Source organism: Schistocerca gregaria, chromosome X (assembly GCF_023897955.1).
Source record: "Schistocerca gregaria isolate iqSchGreg1 chromosome X, iqSchGreg1.2, whole genome shotgun sequence".
NCBI classification, from domain to species: Eukaryota; Metazoa; Arthropoda; class Insecta; order Orthoptera; family Acrididae; genus Schistocerca; species Schistocerca gregaria.
The window spans coordinates 220,350,309-220,366,344 of NC_064931.1; the positions used below are offsets into that span (position 1 = coordinate 220,350,309).

General features: G+C 43.9%; 1 protein-coding gene across 1 annotated transcript in view; it reads left to right on the forward strand.

Moving 5' to 3' along the window:
* The window catches only part of LOC126299472 (organic cation transporter protein-like), a 382,823-nt gene that overhangs the window by 212,989 nt on the left and 153,798 nt on the right, over positions 1-16,036 (forward strand). The window contains exon 7 of the mRNA XM_049991395.1: positions 9,922-10,104. Within this exon, the coding sequence (XP_049847352.1) occupies positions 9,922-10,104 (183 nt within the window). The remainder of the gene's footprint in view (positions 1-9,921; positions 10,105-16,036) is intronic.

Genomic DNA, 16,036 nt, shown 5'->3' on the forward strand with positions numbered 1-16,036 from the left:
GTAAGGCACAGTAGAACCTCAAATTAATTATTTTCCACATCAGCCAAGTAAAGTTTAAAGATTTATGTAGTTGCAAAAGATGTGTTTTTCTTTAAATACTATTCGACAAAACTTCAAAGTGTGAAAGAAAATCAACTGCTGATTTATGGTCCTGTCGCTTGTTTTCATCAACGGATGGCAGTGTTTATACTTAGATCTACCTACCGCACTTAGTGTAAGGCACAATCGAGCCTCAAATTAATTACTGTCCACGTCTAAATTGTTCTGTGATGCTTGTCAGTTCTCACAATGTTAATTCAAAATTTAAATATATGCAAATATACTTTGACAATGCAAAAATTGCCATATTTTTGCGTATAACAGTGTTATTTTCCACCCAACCACCCACCCACACACGTATCTGACAACTGGGTGCCTAAAACATGGTTTTAAACTAGGTAAGAATTTCAACGCTATTTCCAGTCCTAAATAGTTACAAATTAAGTACTAAACAGACGGAAAGGTTGGCCTAAAGAGCAAACTTCTGCACATTTAAATTGTTCTATGATGCCTGCCAAGTTTTACAACAGTATTTAAATATGTAATGGCTGTTGATATTTGAATCTGATGCAGGTGTTGTAGAATATAATGTTGTTACCTAACATTTTTACATCATTTTCAATACAGTTTAACCACAATTTTTTATATACAACTAATATTATCAAAAGCACACTATTGATTTTTATTGGCATTTTAACTAAGGGTGGTAGAGGTTAAGCACAAACGAACTATCGGCAAACAGTGAAATATTTGCCCATTAGGACTTTGGTACTGAGACTCTCTGAAACTGAATTTCCTATAGTCAACTACTAAATAACACAGGCATCTAATCAAAATATGTGATGTAAAATCAAATGAAGAAGGTGTTTTGACAATTTTTTGTGATGTATCACTTATACTGCGACTTCTCCTGTATATACATACAACACTACAAAACGTTCTGAAAGACATGAAACATCACAAAACATGATGGTGCAACAAGCAGAGTGAGTATCGGAAAAGTGAATTTATTTATCAAGCACATGTATGTTGCATTCAAGTATAATTACATATCTCGAAAATTTGAACTTTGCAGAAAAATAAAATTTTATCACATTGAAATTCAATTCTGTAATTTTCCACTATTACAATTGGGTTCGATATAACAGCTTGGAGTTTGATTGGCTGTTTCATTTTAATAGTCTCTAAAATACTTCACTGTGACTGGTTGGAGATGGGAGAAGATGCAAAGCAAAAGCGAGCTTATTCCACCAGCTTGGAATTCTTTTAATTTTTGTAAAATTTCCCACTAGCACAACTGAGTTAGTTCTGCCATCTTGGATTTTGGTTGGCTGTAGTGAGGGGCGGCAGAAGAGAGGAGGTGTGGCTTGCATTGTGTGACACCACTGATAACCATCCCTTTATTTGCCCTTCTAAATAAAGAAAGAGTTTACTGAGAATTTACGTCTGGGGTGCAGCATTGTGTGGAAGTGAGTTACAGACGGTAGGATAACCGTAAAAAATGAGAAATGAAGCGTTTAAGATGTGGTGCTATAGAAGGATGCTTAAAATAGCTGGGTTAATAAGATGAGAAACGAGGACATTCTCTATAGAATCAGTGAGGAAAAGGACATATTGTAAACACTGATCAGAAGGAACAGGCTGATAGAAACTGTGTTAAGACATCTAGTAATAACGTCCATATGTAGAGGTCGGGGATGTGTGACTTCTATGACGGGCTGTTGACGTAGGCTGCTGGTGGTCAAGAAGGCATATAGTTCACCACCCTGGGCGCCGTTGCTGTGGTGTGGTTGGTAGATACAGCTATTCCATTACAACCCATTACAGCTCTCGCTGTGATGGTTTGTTAATTTCGCCATTTCAGAAGCCCTGGGAGGTCCTTCCGGACTGTGGGCATAATCTGAATACAGCTTATTTCTCAAGACCTCAATTTTGCCCCTTGATGCTGAGGCTCCATGCATCGCCCTAGCTATAATGTCTCCTTTTTAAGGACGCGCGGGATTAGCCGAGCGGTCATGGGCGCTGCAGTCATGGACTGTGCGGCTGGTACCGGCGGAGGTTCGAGTCCTCCCTCGGGCATGGGTGTGTGTGCTCGTCCTTAGGATAATTTAGGTCAAGTAGTGTGTAAGCTTAGGGACTGATGGCCTTAGCAGTTAAGTCCATAAGATTTCACACACATTTGAACATTTCTCCTTTTAAGTCGATTACAGGAGTCTGCTGCTACGCCTATCTGCAACAGACAGTTCTAGATGAAACTGTAAAGGGTTAAAACTGTAGAGGGAGTCATAGAGTGGACTACATCCCACAAATAATTAAGTACCTTGGGAGTAAGTGTTATTCTGTGATGAAGAGTTCGGCACAGTTAAAGGAAGTCGTGATGGGACGTATGAAAAAAGTCCCTTTACTGATAACCCCTCCACTCCAGTCCCTGAAAGGAATGTATTAGAGTTCAGCTGGCTCCAACACCACCCACCAATACAACTCACTGAAATTAACAGGGTGGCCAGCCCCCTACAAAACGCTCACCTCGTGAGACAAGAGTAATTTCCGGAATATCATCAGTCGCCTTTGGCCTGTCCAGGTAGCCTGGATGTGGTTTTTAGGGGGTTCTCCACATGCGACTATGTTTGCGAAGACAGCTGGTGATGTACAATGGAATGTATTTTGATGCTGTCTTCTCGGAATGTATTTCTTTTTCTCTCTCGATGAGATAAGCGCAGTTTTGAATTTTTGATCAAATTCCCCAGCTAACTATAAAAATAGAATTCACAGGGCTGCATTAGTGCAGTTCGCTTGCGGAAATCAGTTTAAAACGGCACGATGACAATGCTTTTTCGTCTTGAAATATTTCGTCGTATATTTGTGGATTTGTTTGTCCTCCCCAAGAATCAGTTGACAGAAGACCCTTGTAAGTTTCCCACATTTTGATAAAGTAATGACAATGTTCGTGTTTTTTTCCGCGTACTCTACATGTACGTGGATACTCTACAAATCACATTTAAGTGCCTGGCAGAGGGTTCATCGAACCACCCTCTTAATTCTCTATTATTCCAATCTCGTATAGCGTGCGGAAAGAACGAACACCTATATCTTTCCGTGCAAAACTCCGATTTCCCTTATTTTGTCGTGGTGGTCGTTTCTCCCAATGTAGGCCGGCGTCAGCAAAATATTTATCACATTTGGAAGAGAATGTTGATTCCGCCGCAGTGAAAAACGCCTTTGTTTTAATGACGTCCACCCCAAATGCTTCCGGTGACACTTTCTCCCCTATTTCGCGATAATACAAAACGTGCTGCTCTTCTTTGAACTTTCTCGATATACTACGTCAATTCTGTCCGGTAAGGATACCACACCGCGCAGCACTATTCTAAAAGAGGACGGACAAGTGTGGTGTAGACAGTCTCTTTAGTAGATCTGTTACATTTACTAAATGTCGTGCCAATAAAACGCAGTGTCTGGTTGGCCTTCCGCACATTTTCTAAGTGTTCCTTCCACTTTAAATTGTTCGTAATTGTAAGTCCTAGGTATTTAGTTGAATTTACAGCCTTTAGATTTGACTGATTGGTCTTACGACCGAAGTTTAATGGATTTCTTTTAGTATTCATGTGGATGACCTCACACTTTTCGTTATTTAGGATAAAAAGCCAATTTGTTCACCATAGAGATATCTTTCAGAAATTGTTTTGCAATTTGTTTTGATCTTCTGATGACTTTACTACAAACAACCTAACAGCAAAGGGCCTACAACACTACCTTGGGGAGCGCCAGAAATCACTTCTGTTTTATTCGATGACTTTCCATCACTTACTACGAACAGTGACCTCTCTGACAGGAAATCACAAATCCAGTCACATAACTGGGTCGATATTCCATAAGCACGCAATTTCGCTATGAGCCGCTTGTGTGGTACGCTGTCAAAAGCATTCCAGAAATAAATACGGATTCGGTCTGAAATCCCTTGTCAATAGCACTGAACACGTCATGTGAATTAAGAGCTAGTTGTGCTTTCTAAACCCATGTTGACTGTGTGTCAACAGACCGTTCTCTTCGAGGTAATTCATAAAGCTCGAACACAACATGTGTTCCAAAATCCTGCTGCATATCGACGTTAATGATATGCGCCTGTAATTTAGTGGCTTACTCTTGTATCTTTCTTAAATGTTGGTGTGACCTGTGCAACTTTCCAGTCTTTGGGTATGACTCTTTCATCGAGCGAACGGTTATATATGATGGTTAAGTATGGAGCTATTGTATCAGCATACTCTGAAAGGTACCTAACTGGTATACTGTCTGGACTGGAAGACTTGCGTCTGTTAATTGATTTAAGCTGCTTCTCTACTCCGAGGATATCTACTTCTACGTTTCTCATGCCGGCAGCTGTTCTTGACTCGAAATCTGGAATATGTACTTCGTCTTCTTTGCTGGCGCAATTTCGGAAGACTGTGTCCAGTACCTCTGCTTTGGTAGCACTGTCGTCGATGACATTTCCATTGCTATTGCGCAGAGAAGGCATTGTGTCTTGCCGCTAGCATACTTCACATAAGACCACAATATTTTTGGGTTTTCTGTCTGATTCCGAGACAGAGCTCCGTTGTGGAAATTATTAAAAGCATCTCGCACTGAAGTAAGCACTATATTTCGAACTTCTGCAAAACTTTGCCAATCTTGGGGATTTTGCGTCCGTTTAAGTTTGGCATGTTTTCTTCGTTGTTTCTGCAACCGTGTTCTGACCTGTTTTGTGTACGAAGGGGGATCAGCTTCATCCTTTATTAATTTATTTGGTATAAATATCTCAATTGCTTCCGATAATATTTTACTGAATTCAAGCCACATCTCATCTACACCTACACTGTTAATTTGGAAGGAGTGTAGAGTGTCCCCCAGAAAGACGTCAAGGGAGTTTTTTCTGTTTTTTTGAACAGGTGTATTTTTCGTTTATTTTTGTAGAATTTGGGCGTTACAACATTCAGTCTTGCTCCGACAACCCAGTGTTCACTAATCCCTGTATCCGTTTTGATGCTCGTTATTAGTTCAGAATTATTTGTTGCTAAGAGGTGAAGTGTGCTATCACAACCGTTTACTATTAGCGTAGGCTCATGAACTAACTGCTGGAAATAATTTTCAGAGAATGCGTTTAGCACAATTTTGGATGATGTTTGATGCGTGCCTCCGCAACTAAACATGTATTTTCGCCAACATATCGAGGGTAAATTGAAGTTACCACCAACTATAATCGTATGAATCGGGTACGTGTTTGAAATTAAACTCAAGTTTTCTTTAAATCTTTCACCAACTGCACCATCTGAATTGGAAGGTCGGTAAAAGGATCCAGTCCGGTTGCCAAGAATGACCTCTGCCCATACTAACTCACAGGAATTATCTACTTCAATTTCGCGACTAGCTAAACTACTTCTAACAGCAACAAACACGCCTTCGCCAACTATGTTTAGCATATTGTTTCTGAAAACCGTTAGGTTCTTCGCAAAAATTTCGGCTGAACTTATCTACGGCTTTAGCCAGCTTACAGTGCACTTAACGATTTGAGCATTAGTGCTTTCTATTAGCGCTTGGAGCTCTGGTACTTTTCCAACACAGCTACGACAATTTACAACTTTTATATCGATGGTTCCTGTATCTACCTTCTTCCTGTGTTCGGCCTGCACCCTTTGTGACTGAAGCCCTTTCTGTGTCTTCCCGAGACCCTCTAACATAAAACACCGCCCAGTCCACGACACCGAGACCCTGATACCCGTGTAGCCGCCTCCTGCGTGTAGTCGGATCCTGACCTATTTCAGCGAAACCCGAAACCCAGCCACCCTTTGGCGCAAGTCGAGGAATTTGCAGCCTACACGTTCGCAGAATCGTCTGAGTCTCTGATTTAGACCTCCCACTCGGCTCTGTACAGAGGTCCGCAATCAGTCCTGACGACTGTGCTGGATATGGTGAGCTCTGCTTTCATCTTGCAAGCAAAACTGGCAGCCTTTACCACTTCTGTTAGCCGCTCGAAACCAGAGGGAATCTCTTCCGGTCCAAAGCTACTCATGTCATTAGTACCACCTGCAGTTGGCTGCATCCTGTACTCTTCATGGCATCTGGAAGAACCCGTTCCACATCTGGAATGACTCCACCCGGTATGCACACAGAGTGCACATTGGCTTTCTACCCCTTCCTGGCAGCCACGTCCCTAAGGTGCCCAATAACGCTCCTAACACTGGAGCTCCTAACTACCAATAGTCCCACCCTCTGTAATTGCCCGGAGCTTGCAGACTGAGAGGTTGCCTCTGAAACAGGACAGGCGACTACATTTGGCTCAGCGACAGTGTCACCCACAGACGATACCTGGAACCTGTTTGTCAGACTAACTTGGGAGACCATACGTGCAGCCCTCTGGGGAATCTTTGGCAGCCTGCCGCGCACCGAGGCGACCTCCCACTCGACCACGGATGAGAGGTCAACCTCAGCGCGAGCAGTAACACCGGTAAGGACCGATCGGAGGTCTATGTCGTGCTGGACGTCCGTTGCATCTCCACAGCCGGCCCACATCAGTGGTACCCATCCACTGCAGCGTCAAGATGCGTAACCGAGGCCGTCACAGCCTGAAGCTGAGAGAAAGGGTGTCACCAACTCGGTTCCCAACCACACACAACAATCACAGTCCGTATCCATACTAAAGACCGTGGAAAACTACACTACTCAGACAAACGGACTATCGGCACGTGCGGAACTCTACTGTAGACTCTGGCGAAAACACAAGGACTGTGCCTAATAAATTAGATTAATACGCAGGGATTCAAAAACCGAACTACCAAAGTACTCAGGTGAGACTAAACAATTCGCCTCTGATTAGGAACATGTAATATGTCACAAAATCGTTTTATTTTCCGACGCAAATGAAAACACGAGAACAATGGCTATTCACGCAGAAACTCAAGAAACTAAACTATCAAAGCACACAGATGAAATTATGGAATTCGTTCCTGGTTAGGAACTCGTAAAAGTCACAAAATGGGTTACTTCCCTGTACCCGCTTCTGTCTCGGCCGCCTGCTTCTGCTCATCCAAAATGAAACTAACGGAATACGAAATCCTGTCCGCTTAAATTACTATCCGCTTCAGGAAAGTTCTTTGGAGAGTCCTCGTAGAAATTGAAAATAAAAAACAGTACTCGTGTAGAGACTGGACTCCACGATCCTCAGATTACATTTCTGTATGGTTTCCGGTATGCCAATCACTGGCTGGTATCTACACTAACACAAATGGCACATGCCGCGCCCAATCCGAACTAAAATTCTAATTTTTCTAAACGCTTGGCCACCTGGGGCTCCCGCTTCTGTCAGCTTCATTTCTGGTCAAGCCCTGCATTTACCATAGATTTGGACGATATCGGTGATGATGAGTAGGAGGGGTCCCCTTCCAAGTCCCAGGTAACACCCCTGAACACTTTGAGTCACTCAATGAAACTAACCACAGCAAAAGAAAGCTGACCCTTTCTCCCCGTTCGTAAATTAACTATAGCAAGTTCCCTTCTGCGAAGGCTGCGTCTCTTAGCATTTGCGCTGCTCCAGGCAGAAGTGCTGACCTCTTACCTTTTGCTGTTCAGTTACTGCCCCTCCGATAGATTGCCGCAGTCGTATCTCGTTACACACTCTCACGACGACAACTCCACCCCGAATTCGAATGTCAGTGCTCCTTCACATGCTCTCCTACATGCAAGTTTTTGACTCTTTTCATTAATTGTCTCAAACCGCAAAACGAGTGAGCTCCCATTGGTCACTCGGCACCCTTCTACTGTGCTGTTGTTATATGACATTACATGTGAATGTCCAATATAGACGTCGCCTAGAAACCACAAACCAAAAAGTGATCAAATGTGTGTGAAATCTTATGGGACTTAACAGCTAAGGTAATCAGTCCCTAGGCTTACACACTACTTAACCTAAATTATCCTAAGGACAAACACACACACCCATGCCCGAGGGAGGACTCGAACCTCCGCCGGGACCAGCTGCACAGTCCATGACTGCAGCACCCTAGCCCTAAACCGCTCGGCCATATCACAAACCAAAACAATTCTTAGTAGATTACTGCCCAAAGCCTTTTGGTATTCGCTAATACCCTTGGTCACACGAATATAAGGTAACGTCTGCATCAAAAGAAAACGGTGGAATGGGGCAGGATTCGTTATGAATACGAAGATAGAACAAAGGAAGCGTTACTGTGAATAATTCAGTAATGGTGTTATTTTCATCAACACCCACAACAATGGTTTAGGTACAAATACATGGCCATCCCCGTTTTCAAGAAGAGACGTCGAACAGATGTGCAGAACTATATACCTATATCTCTAACGTCGATCAGTTGCAGAATTTTGGAACACGTATTATGTTCGAGTATAATGACTTTTCCGGAGACTAGAAATCTACTCTGTAGAAATCAGCATGGGTTTTGAAAAAGACGATCGTGTGTAACCCAGCTCGCGCTATTCGTCCACGAGACTCAGAGGGCCATAGACATGGGTTCCCACGCAGATGCCGTGTTTCTTGACGTCCGCAAGGCGTTCGATACAGTTCCCCACAGTCGTTTAATGAACAAAGTAAGAGCATATGGACTATCAGACCAATTGTGTGAGTGGATTGAAGAGTTCCTAGACAGCAGAACGCAGCATGTTTATTCTCAATGGAGAGAAGTCTTCCGAAGTAAGAGTGATTTCATGTGTGCCGCAGGGGAGTGTCGTAGGACCGTTGCTATTTACAATATACATAAATGACCTTGTGGATGACATCGGAAGTTCACTGAGGCTTTTTGCGGATGAAGCTGTGGTATTTAGAGAGGTTGTAACAATGGAAAATTGTACTGAAATGCAGGAGGATCTGCAGCGAATTGACGCATGGTGCAGGGAATGGCAATTGAATCTTAATGTAGACAAGTGTAATGTGCTGCGAATACATAGAAAGATACATCCCTTACCATTTAGCTACAAATTAGCAGGTCAGCATCTAGAAGCAGTTAATTCCATAAACAATCTGGGAGTACGCACTAGGAGTGATTTAAAATGAATTGATCATATAAAGTTGATCGTCGGTAAAGCAGATGTCAGACTGAGATTCATTGGAAGAATCCCAAGGAAATGCAATCCGAAAACAAAGGAAATAGGTTACAGTACGCTTGTTCGCCCACTGCTTGACTACTGCTCAGCAGTGTGGCATCCGTACCAGATAGGGTTGATAGAAGAGATACAGAAGATCCAACGGAGAGCAGCGCGCTTCGTTACAGGATCATTTAGTAATCGCGAAAGCGTTACGGAGATGATAGGTAAACTCCAGTGGAAGACTCTGCAAGAGATACGCACAGTAGCTCGGTACGGGCTTTTGTTGAACTTTCGAGAAAATACCTGCACCGAGGAGTCAAGCAGTATATTGCTCCCTCCTATGTATATCTCGCGAAGAGACCATGAGGATAAAATCAGAGAGATTAGAGCCCACACAGAGGCATACCGATAATCCTCCTTTCCACGTACAATACGAGAACCGATAGAGGCACTCAAGCCACACACCGTCAGGTGGCTTGCGGAGTATGGATGAAGATGTAGATGTAGACTTACGTGTGTAAACCGAAATGAAAATCGAATATTCGTCGATGATTGATACCAGATAGTGGAAGGAATAACAGTCGTGACAAAAGTCATGGGTTACCTCCTAATATCGTGTCGGACCTCCGTTATCAGTTTCTGCGAATGAACGTATTGCCCAGTGTAAATTTGAGAACTGTAGGGTCAGCAAAGATCCCCTTGCAGTTGTTCGGCTAAACACAAATTTTGCACAGGCCATTTATTTGTTAGTAAATGGAAAGATACAGGCGACCGAGCATCTGGAACTGCTGACAGGACCGTGTGGGCCGCAAGGCGCTGTCGGCGGGCGCGCTGTCGCTGTGCGCCGCTGCCGTGGCGCTGCCTGACGTGAAGCCGGGGCCCGCCGCTGCGCTCGCGCTGGCGCTGCTGTCGCGTCTCGCCATCAACGTCGCCTACAATGCCGCCACGCAGTACGCTGCCGAGCTGCTGCCTACGCAGGTAGGCCATAACTCAGACATCGAGCATATCCACTGGCGACCACTACTGCGGCTGCTAGATGCAGTGTTTCCTCGTTAACCCTATCGCCGATGTGGGCGTGTATACACGTCCTGCACCGCCATTCCTCAGCTGCTGTAGACATGTTTACGCGCGTCGCTTGTGTTTTCCCACAGAGTTATATTTATTACATAACAAATGTGCCTCTTTGCATGCAAAAAGAGAGAGAACATTTTGTGTCGATATCTTGACCGTTTGTGAAATATGTTGTGATCATATTAGTCCCGATTCGCATGGGTGGAAGGAGCTCGTTCTGTACGACCGTCCATTCGGTATAAAAATCAAGAACTCGAGAAAGAAATGAGATATCGTTCTGATCTCAATTTTTAACTAAAATTTCGATATTTTACGTATATTTCATATACAGCAGCGAGTGAGCTAAGCTCAACCATACGAAAAATTTCCTCAGTCCGTTTTAACTTCTGCAAAGCTTTAAAATTTCGTGCAATATTTTTCTTCATCTGATATAGCGCAGTAACTATGACGTATAACAAAAAGAAAATCGAGCCAAGGCTGTAAGATGTGCAAAAAATCAAATTTTTTCACCGAATAGTTCCTTAACATCTGATCATAAGTATTCCATAGCAGCCACATGCACTAAGTTTACGCAATGTGTTTCTATCTCTGCACACTCTTTATTTAAAATAGCCTGCAACCTTTAACTTAATTTGTTACAGCGCGGTAACTGTGACGAACAAAAAGAAATTCAATTCTTTATCGAGCGTTGCTACCAGACTGTATTTTTTCACGTAATAGTTTTTTTTTTTTTTTTTTTTTAGATCGGTTAAGTATTTCATAGTGGCCGGAATATCATCTCTCAGCACAGGTTTCAGCATTTGGCGAGCAGTGCAGACTTGACAAAGCTACTCTCACCGAGGTATACAGAAAGCACGTCATTAGCAGCGAAATACGTATGCCAGATCCACAAGAGTTCACCACATACAATATTTGCGTTCGATAGATCATGTTCACGATATTTTAGTGACCCTCGATGATTAGATATTTCTTTGATGGATATGACTGTGTATTCTGTCCTGTACATATGTATAATGTAGTTAAAGTTTGATGACAATCTATTTCTTCAGCAGTTTATGTATTCCGTACTACTTAACTGCTTGATGCAAAGCAATAATATAAAGAATTTAGCGAGTCTCCAAAGTAAAACGTAGAATACCTTTCACGATCAAATTGGGAAACTGAGATTTCGCAAAAAAAGATGGGATACAGTAGATACTGAATGAGGGACCGGGGGCACTTTGAGAGAAGTGAAGCGAAACTTGAAAGTGTATCAGCTCTCTCATTTTACATTTACTGAGGACTTGTGTTCGAAGTTTTTCCCTTTATTGCCACCTGGGGAGGGGCAGGCTGACAGCAGCCAATACACTGCTCTACAGCCGCTAGAAAAGTTAAACAAACAATGGTGAGAGAACAAATAATATGAAAAGGCGATAAAACGGCGACTTCGTTAATAACAGCAAAATGGCGGAAAGTTGCCAAACTTAAAATACAAAAACACGGCATTGACGACGCGGATGAAGACACACAGGAAGGAGACATGCACAATTAAAAAACACGATGACAGTCTGGTTTCTGTTCGCATGAGATAAAAACACAACTAGCAACAGTGTGGTGGCTGTTCGAAACACTGACAGGGGATGCACAACACTGAACACTCATTTAAAACAGCACTGTAGAAACGACACAGAGGCAGATGGAGGGGGGGGGGGAGGATCTGGACCGATGAAGGGGAAAAAGGGGGGAGGCGAGGAAAGGAAAAATTGGGGGGAGCCGATGGAGGGGGGGACATAGAAAAAAACGGGGCTGGGCGGATGCGAGAAGGAGTGGGGAAGGCAGTGGAGGGGAGAGCATAAGGTCTCACAGAAGAGAAAGGAGGCAGAGAGAGGGTAGGCAGGGAAAAAACAGGATGGAAGGGGAGAGAGGGAGCCCAGAAAAATGACAGATGAAGGGAGGGGCAGGTGAGGATCAGAGTTGATAGGAGGGATAAATGCAGGGAGAGAGGGCATCATCTGGGAGGGGGAGTTGATGGAAGCCATCTCGAGAAACGAGATGAAGGGTGTAGAGTTGGAGGGTAAGGGGGACGCAACAATGAATGCACGGTTGTGGGTGGAGGTTGGAGAGGAGAGGAGCAAACAAAGGATGAGGGGGATCAAGTTGGAGGGAGATGTAGAGGCCACAGACATGTTTGAGGAAAAGGAGCAGGTTGGGAAAAGGAATCAGGTCATAGAGGATCTATGTGGGGGACAGGGGATGTATACAGAACGAGAGGCACAGTGCATGGCACTTGAGGATCTGGAGCGACTTACAGAATTTGGGGGGGGGGGGGAGATCCAAATGGGACTGGCATAACAGAGGATGGGACAGATTAAAGAATTGTAGGTGTGCTGGATGGTAGAGGGGTTCAAACCGCATGTCTGGCCAAGAGGAGTTTAAAGAGACGGAGGTGGTTGTGTGCTTTGGATTGGAGAGAGTGCAGATGAGGGGTCCACGTGAGGGGACAGTCAATGGTGAGTCCAAGGTAGGTCAGGATGGGGCAGAGGTGGACAGGATGAGCGCACATGGTAAGGGAAAAATCAAGGAGGTGGAAGGGTAGTATGACCTATGATGATTGCCTGGGTCTTGGAAGGATTGATTTTGAGGAGCCACTGGTTACACAATGTGGCAAAAAGAACAAGGTATTTCTGGAGAAGGCGTTGGGACTGTTGAAGGGTAGCAGTGAGGGCAAAGAAGATGGTGTCAGCTGCAGGAGGTGGACCGGGGGAGGGGGGGGGGGGGGGATTGGTGCATATCTACTGTGTACAGGAGGTAGAGAAGAGGGGTGAGGACAGAGCCCTGGGGCACAGCTGTGGAGGGACAGAAGGTGTGGGAATCAGCATTGTGGATGGTAACATAGGAGAGGTGGCAGGAGAGGAAGGAGGCAATCAGACGGACATAGTTGAGAGGAAAGGCATAGGCGTGGAGTTTAACAGGAGATCAGAATGCCATACATGGTCATAGGCCTTTTCGAGGTGTAGGGAGACGAAAATGATGGAGTGACAGGAGTTAAGCTGGAGGGAGAGGAAATGAGTGAGGTGCAGGAGTTGGCCATCAGAAGAGAAGGAAGGTCAAAAGCCACATTGGGTGTTGGGGGGGAGGTGGTGTCAGTGGAGGTGGTAATGGATGCACTGGGTAAGGATGGATTCCAAGAGCTTGCTGAACACTGAGGTGAGACATAATAGTGCAATACAAAGAGGCATCAGATGGAGGCTTGTTAGGTTTGGAGAACACCAGGATATGGTAGGTTTTCCACAGGTCAGGCTAGAAGCCAGTGGCAAGCATTACATTGTAGAGGGCAGCAAGGACTGCAAGGAAGGAGGGAGGGCAGTGTTTGAGATGGCAGTAGGTAACGCAGTAGTAGCCAGAGTGGTGTGCATTTAGTGCAGAGTGTGAGGCTGATGTCCTGTGTAGCAAAGTGTTTAGTCCTGATGGTGGTAAGTGCCCCAAGCACTGGAAGCTAGGAGCAAGGGGAGGAGTGGAGGTATCCATACGTTCAATGATGTTGGGGAAGAGAGAATAATCAAATTGGGGATCATCTGGAATGGAAAAGACAACAGATAGGTGGGAGGCAAAGTGTTTGACCTTACTGAGGTTGTCAGGAAAGGGATATTCAACAAGGATATTATGGTAAAGGATACTGTAAAGCTTTCACACCATGGTAGGGGAGATTTAGATGATGGTGGTGAGGGGGATGAAGGTTAAGTAGTCATGGTTGTGGGAGTAGGTGGCATAGGTGGTGAGGTGGAAGACAGAACGGGCAGCGAGGGCAATTTGGGAAAGGGTGAGGGGACGTTGGAAGGGGTGGATGTTTTGAAGCACTATGGTGACAAAGCAGGTGATGTCGTCTGCAGTAGGGAGAGTGCGGAGTGAGTTGTTGGGGTGGATGGGGTCACCGATGGAGCAGACAGGGACAGTGAGCTCAGGGGCGATGGGAGGTTTCACCTTAGATTTCGAGAAGTAGGTAGGATGGGGTTTTTTACAGGTATTACAGGAGGGGGGAGAGGCGAGGTTGGGGCAGTTCTTCAAAAAGTGGGAAGCTTATGGTTGTTGTACTTTAGGCAGTGTTGTCAGCGGTAGTATTGGAGGGGGGATGGGTCCTGATTTCTCACCACGTTATTAATACGCCTTCGGTCTCTTAACCAAGGGCTTGAACAATTGACGATTCACGTCGAACGAGGATGTGCAGCAGGCAGTTACGGACTTCGTCACATAACAGAACACGGTATTTTACCCAAACGGGTATCTTCAACCTGGTGCGTCAGTGGTATGATTGCCTCGATGGTGAGGATGATTTTGCCTGATTGGCATACCGATTCCGGACTTACGGTCTTCGAACGGAAAACCCCTTATATCAAAATGACAGAGAAATACTTCGCGGATACCGGTAGCAAATAGTGGAAAATCAGTGATGGAAGTGGTCAGCAATCACGTACCCTTCTCTCCAAAGTACATCACAAAAGCTCGATAATATTGAGCACTGGCGACTGTGGGTAGGCAGGGGAGATGCAAGCATTCATCCATGTGTTCACAAGCCAGTGCAGGACGATGCGAGCTGCATGAACTGGGTAAATATGATCCAAATCACACTTTACTCCCTAGTGACTTGCAAATAGTTGATTTACATACTCCTGGAAAACACTTGAGATTTTCATTCATCCTAGATCATGTATTACTGGTGAAAAAAGTTTCGAATCCTTTTATTGAGTTTATAATCTGCATTAAGTAACTGCATTTCTCGAGAGTTTGAGGTTTCTTCATAGCTGTTTTTTCATATAACTGGTATCGGATCTTGTGGGCCAGTTCTGAGCTTACATCATACTGTTACTACATTTTATTTTACATACATTGTTCACGATTCACTGCAATTTTTACGTGAAATGGTCAGCAGAGAATAACAATCTCACTAGAGAACTCCCAGAACATAGGATAGTCACAAAATATATGTCTTGCTTCATTCACAATCTTCGCTAATGGAGCCATTGTTATTACAGAATTACAGGAAAACACTTAAGTCATATGTTTCAAAACTGCACATTCTACACAAGTGTACATCTAAAATAGAGTGGCTGTACTCATATTTGAAAGCTTGAGCATTTGCACTCATTCTACAATTTTAACAACAGAGAAAAAACAGAAGAAGTAGTAAACAGAATGATACTTAAAAATACGCCGTTCGCTTGATGAAAGATCCGTACCCAAATACTGAAAAATTGCACAGGTCACACCAGTATTCAAGAAAGGTAGTACGCATAATCCTCTTAATTACAGGTACTTAACGTCGATGTGATGCAGGATTTTGGAACATATATTGTGTTAGAACGTTGTGAATTACCTCGAAGAAAACGGTCTATTGACACACAGTCAACATGGGCTTAGAAGACATGAAACACAAGTAGCTCTTTACTCGCATGAAGTGTTGAGTGCTATCGACAAGGGATTTGAGATCGATTCCATATTTCTGGATATCCGGAAGGCTTTTGACACCGTACCACCACAAGCGGCTTGTAGTGAAATTGCGTGCTTATGGAATATCGTCTCAGTTATGTGACTGGATTTGTGACTTCCTGTCAGAGAGGTCACAGTTCGTAGTAATTGACGGAAAGTCATCGAGTAAAAGAGAAGTGATTTCTGGCGTTATCCAAGGTAATGTTCTGGCCCTTTGCTGTTTTTTTATCTATATAAACGATTTGGGAGACAATCTGAGCAGCCGTCTTATGTTGTTTGCAGACGACGCTGTCGTTTATCGACTAATAAAGTCATCAGAAGATCAAAACAAATTGCAAAACGATTTAGAAAAAATACCTGAATAGTGTGAAAATTG